The sequence below is a fragment of the Anolis sagrei genome, chromosome 2 (genome assembly GCF_037176765.1).
Source record: "Anolis sagrei isolate rAnoSag1 chromosome 2, rAnoSag1.mat, whole genome shotgun sequence".
Taxonomy (NCBI): domain Eukaryota; kingdom Metazoa; phylum Chordata; class Lepidosauria; order Squamata; family Dactyloidae; genus Anolis; species Anolis sagrei.
Window position 1 is genome coordinate 182,305,049 of NC_090022.1, and position 13,517 is coordinate 182,318,565.

A 13,517-nucleotide genomic window follows, 5' to 3' on the forward strand; every position below is an offset into this window, starting at 1 on the left:
AAGCTAACCATTCTTTTTATATAGATCTTGCTACCTGCTCGCAATATCAGAAAATGGGAACAGATCATATTTTTTCCTAATAGGAAAGGAAAAAGGAAGTCACCATATGGATCCATAAGATAACAAAATCCACAAAGAAGCATTGTCTTGTGGTTGGTCCTAATGAAGGTTTTTTCCCACTTATATTTTTGCAGGAGTTTGTGTTGCTGTTTAGGTGTTTCTGTCTGGTCTGGCTCAGCTACTGCTAGGAGCAGGTCTTCAACAGAAGAGGACTCTTCCCAGTATTTCCAGCAAGCTTGGGAAGAGTTTATGATTCTTTGGAACAAGGAAAGGGTTGCAGGCTTCAGTGATTAGTGAAGGAGCCTGGTTGAGATTACTTCTAAATCAAGAAGCCTCCGTGGAGTAACTCTTGGTAGACAACTTCATATCTTTGTTCTGGACCCTGCTCTGCTGCCCATAGGTTTCCAGGAATTCCTGGCATTGGATTTTTGGACTCTGAGCTCGGATTACTTGCTTTGGACTCTGTTTGTATTCCTGATTTCCTAGCTTGTGACTTATGGATTTAGACTTTGTATTCCTAGATTCCTGGCCTTTGTTTTATGGACCCTGACCACTGAATTCCTGACACTTTACTACTGAATTGTGATCCTGGCTATTGTTTGTTGTTGTTCCTGACCTAACTCTATACTACTCTGCTTGCCTTAACTAATTGGACTTTTGACTCCAACATTGCCTCATCATTATTAATTTGCATTTTAGAAATTTTGTTATTTTGGCTGAACTTGGAAAGACTGAAGACTTTAGGTTTCTTTATGAACAAACTGAGATATTTGGCTTATCTTCCTTTTGCTTATTTGAACCTCAGCTCTGTTATTGTGACAATGCAATACAACTGAATTGCAGAATCTCTCTACCGACTTCATCAGGAGAAATCAGTGGCTGACTTTATAGTTTCCAAAGGTCTATTTCTTTGGCACCTGGTAGCACCAATGTTAGCAGGGTAATAAATCAATTCCATGTTCTAGGGTGTGTTTAATCTGCAGAATTAATGCAGTTTGGCACTATTTTACGTGCAATGGCTCAATGCTGTGGAATACATGGGAACTGTAGTTTTACAAGGTATTTAGTTTTCTGTGCCAAAAAGTACTGGTACCTGAGCAAACTATGAAATGCAGGATTCCATAGCATTCAGACATGGAAGTTAGTGGTGTTAAACTGCATTAATGTATTGTCGAAGGCTTTCATGGCTGGAATCACTATGTTCTTGTGGGTCTTTTCGAGCTATAGGGCCATGTTATTATTATTATTATTATTATTAGCTTTATTTCTATACCGCATTTTTCAGCCCTTAACAGGCGACTCAATGCGGTTTACATGGTACAATTATCAAACAGTGTCAGTGCAATTAAAACATAACAATGCAACAAACAGGATCAACAGCATCAATCCACAACAGTTAACAATCAACAAGACAGAACAACTTGGTAGTGAGGTACCTCTGAGGATGCTTGCCATAGATGCAGGCGAAACGTCAGGAGAAATGCCTCTAGAACATGGCCCTATAGCCCGAAAAGACCCACAAGAACCTAGTAAACTGCATTAATTTTGCAGCATCGATGCACTCTTAATCTGATCTTTAAGAGACATATCCAAGGTGCTGAAACCTAGTCTCTAAATCAGTGGTTCCCAACCTGTGGGCCGCAAGACCTAAAATATGGTCTGTGGCTCTAGACCAGGGGTCCTCAAACTAAGGCCCAGGGGCCAGAAATGGCCCTTCAAGGTCATTTACCCAGCCCTCGCTCAGGGTCAACCTAAGTCTGAAACAACTTGAAAGCACACAACGACAACAATGGCAATTCTATCTCATCAGCCAAAAGCAGGCCCACACTTCCCATTGAAATACTAATAAGTTTATATTTGTTAAAATTGTTCTTCTTTTTAATTATTGTATTGTTTTTAAGCGTCTTTTGCACTACACATAAGATACGTGCAGTGTGCATAGGAATTCATTCATTTTTTTTCAAATTATAATCCGGCCCCCCAACACTTTGAGGGACTGTGACCTGGCCCTCTGTTTAAAAAGTTTGAGGACCCCTGCTCTAGATTATTAAATATTGTTTTCCAGATGGACACTATTGGATGACATATGTTCTGTATCAGAAACTAGAACTGATGTGGTCTATCCAATGCAATTTTCAGCACTCCACATAACCAAACGGAATCCAAAGTTGATCAAAAACTGATTCGTAACCCTTTTGGTACTAATGTTGGAGAGTGGTCCCTGGACAAAGTGGTCTCTGGTCAAAAAAAGGTTGGGAACCACTACTCTAAATCAATTCAGCAGGTTGGATAGCTTTTTCTCAAACTAATTCCCAAACAGGATTCACTACCCAACTGTTATTAAGCCTGTCAGCTTCCTTTGGGATCTAATGCAGAAGAACATAAAATGTGGTTGAATAAGTTTTCAGGATACAACTAGCAATTTCAGCAGGCTGGAAGTTCTTCTCCAAAACCACTTTGTGCAACTAGTATGCACACAGTTCAATGACCACATCTTACACCATTTCCCCAACTGCTTCTACCGGCTGACACCATTTCCCTGTAAGCTACTATGACTTCTTTCCCTTTCCCGGATTAATTGGTTAAGTCTTCAATTCAGTTAGGGGATCATGTTGCAAACAGAGTGACATCAGAATGTTTTGGAGCCACTCAAGTTCGATATCTCTGACAGCAAGTGACACTAATGAAAAGGAATACATTTTTTCACAAGGACTGCCAAAAATGGCCAAAAGGCAAATGGATATTTTGACATTGTCAGATACATTCATACAAAATTGGAAGTAGTTTTAAAGTGATGTTTTAAATGAATGCACAATTCAACATTTATAATTTACTGTGTTTTATTGAAGGTGCAAATATATCCCGAACCACCTTTTTCCTCTTAGAAAAGGGCAAAATAAATAAATAAATATGTGTGTGTGTGTATATATCAAAGCCAGAAGTATTCATGTATATATGCATGTCCACTTATACCACAAAGGCTCTTACATGGCTTGATGGATCTGAACCAAACTTGGCAGACATACTCTTCCTTATTCAACTTCAAATACGTCGGGGGTTTAAATGAAAAGAACCACACCTTTTGGACCCAGAGCAGAGGGAAATAAAAGGATCAAAGGAGATCAACTGTGTCTAGGTGAAGGATTGGCTGTTGCTAGGTGAAGTGGCCCATGTGATGTCACTGGAAAGAAAAGAAGTGAAGCAGCTCAACCACTACTAGGTAACATGCGTATGAGCAGAAGGGAGGAAAGAAGGAAAAAGAAAACGAAAGGAAAGAAGGGAAGGGGTAAGGAAGAAAGGGAAAGCAAAGGGAGAAAGCTATGAGAGAAGGGGGACTTGCAAGGGAAAGTAAGGGAAGAAGAAAATAAAGCAAGAGGGTGAAAGTGTAGGAGGAAAACAAAATAACGCAAAAAGAGCCTGCACACCATTGCCAGTGTTGCATGAAGACATTGTGAGGAAGCCTTCTCAGAGCTGGAAAAGAAAGAAAGCAGGCAAGCAGCGACTCCTCCGATACCCTTGGCCCTTCCACCCATCTGAAAAAAAAAACCCACATCCAAAGCAGATATTGTGGAATTTTCTGCCTTGATATTCTGGGTTATATAACTGTGTGGAAGGGCCCCTAGTATATAAATAAAAGATTTTTTTCATCAGCCTCAACCACAGGACAGAATGAATCAATACGAACACAGGAAACTTTTAAACTCTGTCACTAATTACTGAGCACTTGAGCAATACGTGGAAATATTACATTTATACATGCCTAAATCCTTACTTCCTTTTTTAGGCTGCACTGCCTCCCTTCCTACCACAAATTCTTTGAGCAAGTTTATAAAGGAAAATCACACTCAGTTTAGTCTATATCAGTGTTTCTTAACCTGAGGGTCATAATCCCTGCGGGGGGTCGCAAGGGGGTGTCAGAGGGGTCGCCAAAGACTATTTTCTGTTTGTCATGTGGGAAGTTTGGCCTAATTACATTGTTGGCAGGGTTCAAAATGCTCTTTGATTGTAGGTGAACTATAAATCCCTGAAACTACAACTCCCAAATGTCAAGGTCTATTTTCCCCAAATCCACCAGTGTTCACGTTTGGGCATATTGAGTATTCATGCCAAGTTTGGTCCAGATCCGTCATTGTTTGAGCACACAGTGCTCTCTGGATGTAGGTGAACTACAACTCCAAAACTCAAGGTCAATGCCCACCAAACCCTTCCAGTATTTTCTGATGGTCATGGGAGTTCTGTATGCCAAGACTGGTTCAATTCAATCATTGGTGGAATTTAGAATGCTCTTTGATTGTTGGTTAACTATAAATCCCAGCAACTACAACTCCAAAATGACAAAATCAATCCCCCGCCAACCCCACCAGTATTCAAATTGGTCCAGTATTGGGTGTTTGTGCCAAATTTGGTCCAATGAATGAAAATACGTCCTGCTTATCAGATATTTACATTACAATTCATAACCATAGCAAAACTGCCGTTATGAAGTAGCAACTAAAATAATTTTATGTTTGGGGGTCACCACAACATGAGGAACTGTATTAAGGGATCGCGGTATTACGAAGGTTGAGAAACACTGTCCTACATGAACATACTTCTGACAAATAAAATGAAACTAAATTTGGACAACATGAAAGTGGTGGCAAGGGAAATCCCAATATTCATGAAGGCATAAGAACCATAGGCAACGGCACAAAGCCCAAGAATGCTTTTTGAAAAATGCATTTGAATCTTTCTTTTTTTTTTTTTTCAGGCTAAGGAATCCTGTCACATTTATCCATGCTTGTGTAATCTGCAGGATTGGCTTTACAAGAGGATGTGCCAAATGAGGACTCAGAAAGTGTTGTATGGAAAGTCACAAATTGTTTCCAATTTTTGGAGTGCTTCCTGGCAGTTTTTATTGCCCACTCCTGTCTCGCTAATGCAAATATTTCCATCTTCCCTTTGTAATCCTCTTATATTTGCTTGCCATTTCTTTTTCACAAAAAAAAAAATAAATCCATTAACAGGGAAAGAGGAGGCAGAACAGCTTTCCATTTGGAAGCAACTTGCTGCCTTCTGGTAAGAGTTTTTCTTTTAAAATGATAGTTTTTTAAAAGGTAAATAAATTAAAAACATGTATTCAGCTCAGTTCTAGTCATCTGTAAAGCTTCCTGTCAAATCAGTTGGTTTTCACTAGCTAAGATCATATACCAAGCCTAAATGAGTTTCTCCACAGAGCTGTAGTGCCTGCTGTGTTGACTTTAGTTTAGTGTATCTACAACTGTAAAATTAATGTTGTGGTTCAATGTTATGGCATCCTGGGAGCTGTAATTTTGCAAGGTCTGTAGCCTTCTTTGCCAAAGAGGGTTGGCTTAAAAATTTCACAGCAAACCTAGTTTCTTGGGAATATCTCTGCAATAGCTTTGTCTAAATAACACCACACTCTTAAAAGCTAACACATTCAAGGAAGGTCAAAGTGTAGCAAAGTAATGAAAGTTAGAACAACAGACTGGTTCAAGATTGGGAAAGGCATACGGCAGGGTTGTATACTCTCCCCCAATCTATTCAACTTGTATGCAGAACACATCATGCGATGTGCGGGGCTTGACGAATGCGAGGCTGGGGTGAAATTGCTGGAAGAAACATTAACAACCTTAGATATGCAGATGACACCATTTTGGTGGCCAAAAGCGAGGAGAAGCTGAGAGCCTTCTAATCAAGGTGAAAGAAGGAAGCGCAAAACATTTTAAAAAAAAACAAGATTATGTCAACAAGAATGATTGACAACTGGGAAATAGAGGGAGAAAACGTGAAGGCAGTGACAGACTTTGTATTTCTAGGTGCAAAGATTACTGTAGACGCAGACTGCAGACAGGAAATCAGGAGACACTTACTTCTTGGGAGGAGAGCAATGTCCAATCTTGATAAAATAGTAAGGAGTAGAGACATCACATTGGCAATGAAGATCCGCATAGTTAAAGCCATGGTATTCCCCGTAGTCACCTACGGATGTGAGAGCTGGACCTTAGGGAAGGTTGAGCGAAGGAAGATAGATGCTTTTGAACTGTGGTGTCGGAGGAAAATTCTAAGAGTGCCTTGGACTGCGAGAAGATCCAACCAGTCCATACTTCAGGAAATAAAGCCCAACTGCTCATTGGAGCGAAGAATAGTAGAGGCAAGGATGAAGTACTTTGGCCACATCATGAGAAGAAAGGAAAGCTTAGAAAATGGGAAAATGGAAGAAAAAAGGAAGAGGGGCCAACTAAAGGCAAGAAGGATGCATGGAATCCTTGAAATGACTGGATTAACCTTGAAGGATCTGGGGGTGGTTACGGCCAACAGGGAGCTCTAACGTGGGTTGGTCCATGAGGTCACAAAGAGTCAAAAATGACTGAACGACTGAACAATAACAACAACAATGAAAGCTAATTTTTTGCAGTAAATGCTATGAGAGCTAAAAAGCAGAACTGGCCAACGTTGTTTAAAATATTACAAGGAAGACTTGGGGAAAGCAGGTGATCTCTACCAGCACCCCGTCTCCCCTACTTTTGGACATTTTCAATAAATCTGGCATTACATAATGGTATACTTTTTTTACAACTAGACTGTGAGACAATCATATAGTCTCTAACCCCTGGAAACAAAATCCCATTCGTCTCCCGGTATATAATTTTTGGATTTATTTGAGTGGAAAGCATTTCATAAGCCGATTTTTCCTTCCTTCATTAGACACCTTCTTCCCTTTCAAAAGAAGAACATGCCCAAGCTGCTCTTTCAAAGACATATTTTGGTAGGCAGGAGGAACAAACAGTTCCAAAGGGAAATATTGTGATGTTCATTGTGATGTTCATTTCTGAGCATGAAAAATACAAGCACCAATGATTTACAATAAACATTGTGACTCAGAGTAATTTCCCTCTCCTGTTGCTTTCCTTTCCACTTGTTTTCCTACCGCCGCCTTCTATTTTGATGCACAGCTCAAACAGCGATGTGGATGTGTACCTCTGCTGTGCTAGTCCACCCAATCCCTTTATAGGCAGCTTGTATATGTCACTGGGAATTCCAGCTAATTCTATTCACCAGGATAAGCCCAATACAAGAAAGGCAGGACACTCAATAGGAGAAAAGCTGGGTTAATACCTTGTCTGCTTAACATTTTTTCACTTACTGGCTCTACCAAAATGCTCCTCTGTTCATGGTTTTGGTAAAGCAAAACAGAAAGACAAGAAAAACAACTAATTCCAAATATGGTTATATTATCAGATGTCATCTGCAATCTTAACCTATTTATAGAAGCATATGCACTCTCTTCAGATAAGCTTGGGAACTGGCAGATAATAGATATTGTACCACACACTGTACTATACATCAGCAGGTACTTAAGAATGCACATCTATCTATATCAGTGATTCTCAACCTTCCTCATGTCGCGACCCGTTAATACAGTTCCCCGTGTTGTGGTGACCCCCAACCATAACATTATTTTCGTTGCTACTTCATAACTGTAATTTTGCTACTGTTATGAATAATAATGTAAATATCTGAAATGCAGGATGTATTTTCATTCACTGGACCAAATTTGGCACAAATACCCAATACACCCAAATTTGAATACTGGTGGAGTTGGGGGGAATTGATTTTGTCATTTGGGAGTAGTTACTGGGATATATAGTTCATCTACAATCAAAGAGCATTCTGAACTCCACCAATGATGGAATTGAACTAATCTTGGCACACAGAACTTCCAAAACCAACAGAAAATACAGTGTTTTCTGATGGTCTTTGGTAACAGCCCCTCATGATCCTTACAAGGGTCCCCCCAGGTTGAGAAACACTGATCTATATATCTTTCTATATCTATATATCTATACTATAAAGGTGAAAATATATATTGATGGATAGATGTTTGATGCAGGAAGACTCCTACAAAGCTTGATGTATCTGGACCAAGCTTGGTACATATCCCCTACATGATCCAGTTAAAATAATTGTTGGGGGAAGGGGAAGAGATAGAGGATGATGGGAGTTGCAGTCTAGCCACATCCAAAGGTCCCATTACCCAGCTATTCATTTTCTAACAAGGCCATTCATAAACTGCAAAAACAAAGACTACATATTGTTGTCGAAGGCTTTCATGGCCAGAATCACAGGGTTGCTGTGAGTTTTCTGGGCTGTACGGCCATGTTCCATATAGCCTGGAAAACTCACAACAACCCAAATGTAACAATAATACATAAATAATACATATTTCTGATAAAAACAGCATTACAAATACCTGACTTCGGCAAATCTGGGTATATATGCTAGCCCTAAATAAATAAGATAATGCATTACAAGTTAGTTACTTCTGAATAATATGGATGATAGTTACTTCTGAATGATAGGAATTTTTTTCCCCTATACACTTATGAAATGAGTATATTAAGATGTTTGAGAGGCTGTGTATACAGCCTTGGAAGGAACTAGACATTGTGGATTTTTTGTCCAAACATACAGGTGTCTTGTCGAAGGCTTTCATGGCTGGAATCACTGGGTTGTTGTAGGTTTTTCAGGCTACATGGCCATGTTCTAGAAGCATTATCTCCTGACGTTTTGCCTGCATCTATGGCAAGCATTCTCAGCTGTAGTGAGGTCTGTTGGAACTAGGAAAATGGGGTTATACATCATACATCAAGGGAGAGGTGATTAGCTGTCCACAGATATATAAACCCAATTTTCCTAGTTCCAACAGACCTCACTACCTCTGAGGATGCTTGCCATAGATTCAGGTGAAACGTCAGGAGAGAATGCCTCTAGAACATGGCCATATAGCCCGAAAAACTTACAACAATGCAAGTGTCTGCTTTTTGCTATATATAGGGTCAAAATATACCAAGCAGCAATAAATTATTGATCAAGTAGAATGGAAAGGCTGGGATTGAAATAATACAGGTCTACTGCCTAAGAGGAAGGCTATGTAACAGGTTGTTTTCCTCTGGAGATGCCAAGAGATTTGGATCCAAGTGTTCTGTAGGAATTAATAGGAAAGGAAGAAACAGAAAGGCACAGCCTTTGAAAAAATATATTATAATAAAATATATTATAATAAAATATAATAAAATATATTATAATAAAATATTATAATAAAATATATTATAATAAAAATATTCATGAAAGCATAAGACTTTTTTGAAAACACTGCTGAAAACTCTAAAATAACAATAACAATGTCATCCCTTGTCATGAAAACATGGCTGTCTCTTGAATACAACATCTTTTTTTACAAAAGATTATTCTGCTTCATTCATTTGTAAGTCAGATTCTGAAAATAAGAGAATTACCTTTTTGAGGAATGCCATTCTTGGCCTGTAACGCTGCCCTTGATCTCCACGTTGGATGGTCATGGTGCCCTTGCTTCAAATCACAAAATATGATGATTTTAAAAAGGAAAAATAGACTTAACCAATGGCAGAAAAGAAGGTGAGCTGCTGTTGGTGATTTCCTGAGAACTGCCTTACTCTCCAACTCCTCGGAATAAAGGCAAGCGGTGGAATTGAGCACCGGTGCATCGCAGCCAATCAGGAAGCGAGGCTGAGGTCTTATTTGCATGGGCTAGGGGTGTCTTTCCCACCTGCCAACACTAGGGGGAGCCCGATCACCTAGGTAATCAGCAAAACATTGGGGAAGAATTCCTTCTCTTTTCTCCTTCTGAGTGATGAGCTCAAGGATTAGAAACTGTTAACAGGTTGCCTGCAAGCAATTAAAACAAAAACAAACCATTGCTCATTCTGTCTTTTGTAGTATATTCATGATGTGCTGAAACAGATGGCTCCAGCCAAAAGAGGGTTTTTGAGCTACACACACTATCTATGTGTATAATACACATAAACACACACAGACATATATACATCTATATATAGTAGGTTTATTTTTATTCCCATCTGGATCACTAAGGACCCACACATAAAAGAGCAGTCAATAAAAATAAGCAAAAATGCAGCCAATCTATATATACAGGGTTAGTCAAAATGAATAGGCCAAATGTATGTTTACTGTAACCAATATTGGCCTATTCATTTTGACTAACCCTGTATATAAATGCTCTGTGCATAATGAGTACCTTAAAAACAAAAGAACCAATGTATGAAATCACACCAAATTTGGCAACAAAACATCTCACAACACAAGGAGTGACCATCACTCAAAAAATTATGATTTTGTCATTTGGGAGTTGTTGTTGCTGGGATTTATAGTTCACCTATAATCAAAAAGCATTCTGAACTCCATCAACGATGAAATTGAACCTAACTTGGCACGCAGAACTCTCTTGACCAACAGAAAATACTGGAAGGGTTTGGTGGGCATTGACCTTGAGTTTGGGAATTGTAGTTCACCTACATCCAGAGAGCACTGTGGACACAAACAATGATGGATCTGGACCAAACTTGGCACAAACACTCAATACGCCCAAATATGAGCACAGATGGAGTTTGGGGGAAATAGACCTTGACATTTGGGAGTAGTAGTCATGGGATTCATAGTTCACCTATAATCAAAGAGCATTCTGAACCCCACGAATGACAGAATCGGGGCAAACTTCCCACACAGAACCCCCATGACCAACAGAAAATACTTAAGCCCATCCAGTGAAACTCCCTTCATCAGGACAAGAAAACGTAATCAAAGCCCTCCTGACAAAGAGCCATCCAGCTATAGATATGATTCACACACACACAAATATAGTATCATAGATTTGAAAGGGACCCCTAAAGAAGGACAATGATATGTTGCATGTTCCTAAGTAGGCAAACCAGACACTCTCCACATCAACACTGACAAAATAACAGCAAGAAATACTGTTTACCCACAAGCATCAAGACATTATATATATTAGAAACCAACACTTTCTCATTACTTTATTTTCCATATCAACAGACTAGGCCACAGCAACGCGTGGCAGAGGACAGTTAGTTCTTTATAGAATCACTAGCCGTCCCCTGCCACACGTTGCTATGGCCCGCATGGGATTCTGTGTGGCAGGTTTGGCCCAATTCTATCGTTGGTGGGTTCAGAATGCTCTGTGATTGTAGGTGAACTATAAATCCCAGCAACTACAACTCCCAAATGTCAAGATTCTATTTTCCCCAAACTCCACCAGTGTTCACATTTGGGCATATGGAATATTTGTGCCAAGTTTGGTCCAGATCCATCATTGTTTGAGTCCACAGTGATCTCTGCATGTAGGTGAACTACAACTCCAAAACCAAAGGACACTGCCCACCAAACCCTTCCAGTATTTTCTTTTCGTCATGGGAGAACTGTGTGCCAAATTTGGTTCAATTCCATTGTTGGTGGGGTTCAGAATGCTCTTTGATTGCAGGTGAACTATAAATCCCAGCAACTACAACTCCCAAATGACAAAATCAATTTTTTTTAGTGAAGGACATACATAACAACATTGGGTTGTTAGGTGTCTTGTGTCCAAATTTGGTGTCAATTCGTCCAGTGGTTTTTGAGTTCTGTTAATCCCACAAACGAACATTACATTTTTATTTATATAGAAGATAGAGTTGGAAGAGACCTCCTGGGCCATCCAGGCCAACCCCCTGCCAAGAAGCAGGAAAATTGCATTCAAAGCACCCCCGACAGATGGCCATCCAGTCTCTGTTTAAAAGCTTCCAAAGAAGGAGCCTCCACAATCCCGGGCAGAGAGTTCCACTGCTAAACAGCTCTCACAGTCAGGAAGTTCTTCCTAATGTTCAGGTGGAATCTCCTGAATCTCCTTTGAAGCTATTTTTCCGCGTCCGAGTCTCCAGGGCAGCAGAAAACAAGTTCGCGCCCTCTTCCCGATGACTTCCTCTCGCATATTTATACATGGCTATCATGTCTCCTCTCAGCCTTCTCTTCTTCACGCTAAACATGCCCAGCTCTTTAAGCCGCTCTTCATAGGGCTTGTTCTCCAGACCCTTGATCATTTTCGTCGCCCTCCTCTGGACACATTCCAAGTTGTCAATATCTCTCTTCGATTGTGGCGCCCAGAATTGGACACAATATTCCAGGTGTGGTCTGACCAAGGTAGAATAATCATCACCAACTATTGTCTGTAGACTTACTGACAGATGCTCAGACCTGAGCATTGCTCTGGTGGAAAGGGAATTCCCATTAGATGCCATTTGCTGAAAATGACCTAGAGCTGGCACTAAATTGGACTGAGGCAGCTGCCTCAGGTGGCAGGAAACTTTTATTATTTATTTATTATTTACAGTATTTATTTTCCACCCTTTTCACCCCACAGTGGACTCAGAGCAGATTACAATGCACATATAGATGGCAAACATTCAATGCCAATTAGACACACAACATGTATAGACAGACACAGAGGCAATTTAACATTCCAGCTTTCCGGCTCCATGGGGGTATGCTCGATTCCAGCTTGATTCCAGCCACAGAGGGAACTGCAGCTTCACCATCCATTTGTGACACCGAGTCCTTTGATGGAGTACTTCCTCGTTCTGCACATCTCTGGAAGGTTTTATGGCATCGTAAATTAGTTAAAATAGCCTCCCCGCATAAAGCGGTACCTAAATTTCCTACTTGACAGATACAACTGTCTTTCGGACTGCAAAGGTCGACAGCAAGCTAGAGTAATGGCTGGAAGCTCACTCTGAGCTGGGCTGGCTTCGAACTCATGACCTCTCCGTCAGTAGTGATTTAATGCAGCTAGCTATCAGCTAGTTACGCCACAGCGCAATCTAATAGTAGGTGGGTGGGACAATATTAATAGCCCCCCCCCCCAGCTATGTTCCCTAAGGGTGCATCTACACTGTAGAATTAATGCAGTTTGAAACAACTATAACTGCCATGGCTCAATGCTATAGAATCCTGGGAGTTGTGGGTTCATAAGGCCCATTGTTTGCATTTACAGTGCAGTCTGGATGTAGGTGAACTATAATTCCTATAAATCAAGGTGAATTCCCACTCCCCCCCCCCAAGTCCTGCTGCATTTTGTGCAGATCATGGGGGTTCTGTGTGCCAAGTGAGGTCCAGAGTCATTGTTGGTGGGGTCCAGAGTGCTCTTTGATTGCAGGTAAACTATACATCCCAGTATCTACAACCACAAAATATCCAGGCCAATTCCCCTCCAAACTCACCAGTATTCAAATTTGGGAATATCAGGTATGCATGTCAAGTTTGGATTCACAGTGCACTCTGGATGCAGGTGAACTACAACTCTTCCAGTGTTTTTTTCTTGGTCATGGGGTTTTTGTTTGCCAAGTTAGTTCCAGGTCCATTGTTGGTCGAGTCCAGAGTGCTCTTTGATTGCATGTGATCTATAAATCCCAGAACCTACAGCTATAAATCTAAATGTATTGTTGGTCATGGGGGTTATATGTGCAAAATGTGCTCCAGGTCCATTGTCAATGGGGGTTCAAAGCAGATATTATAGGATTTTCTGCCTTGATATCCTTGGTTATATGGCTGTGCGGAAGAGCCCTTAA

The 13,517-nt window shown here is 40.4% G+C and overlaps 1 protein-coding gene across 4 annotated transcripts in view; it reads right to left on the minus strand.

The window, feature by feature from the left end:
* The window catches only part of RGS9 (regulator of G protein signaling 9), a 115,496-nt gene extending 105,924 nt beyond the window's left edge, over positions 1–9,572 (minus strand). For 2 of the 4 annotated variants that reach the window (XM_060763051.2, XM_060763053.2), the window contains exon 1: positions 9,360–9,569. In XM_060763051.2, the coding sequence (XP_060619034.1) occupies positions 9,360–9,422 (63 nt within the window). In that variant the 5' untranslated portion in view covers positions 9,423–9,569. Of the gene's footprint in view, positions 1–9,359 lie in introns of all 4 variants that reach the window. The other 2 variants (XM_060763047.2, XM_060763052.2) reach the window with 2 other exon arrangements.
* Positions 9,573–13,517: the final 3,945 nt, after the last annotated feature.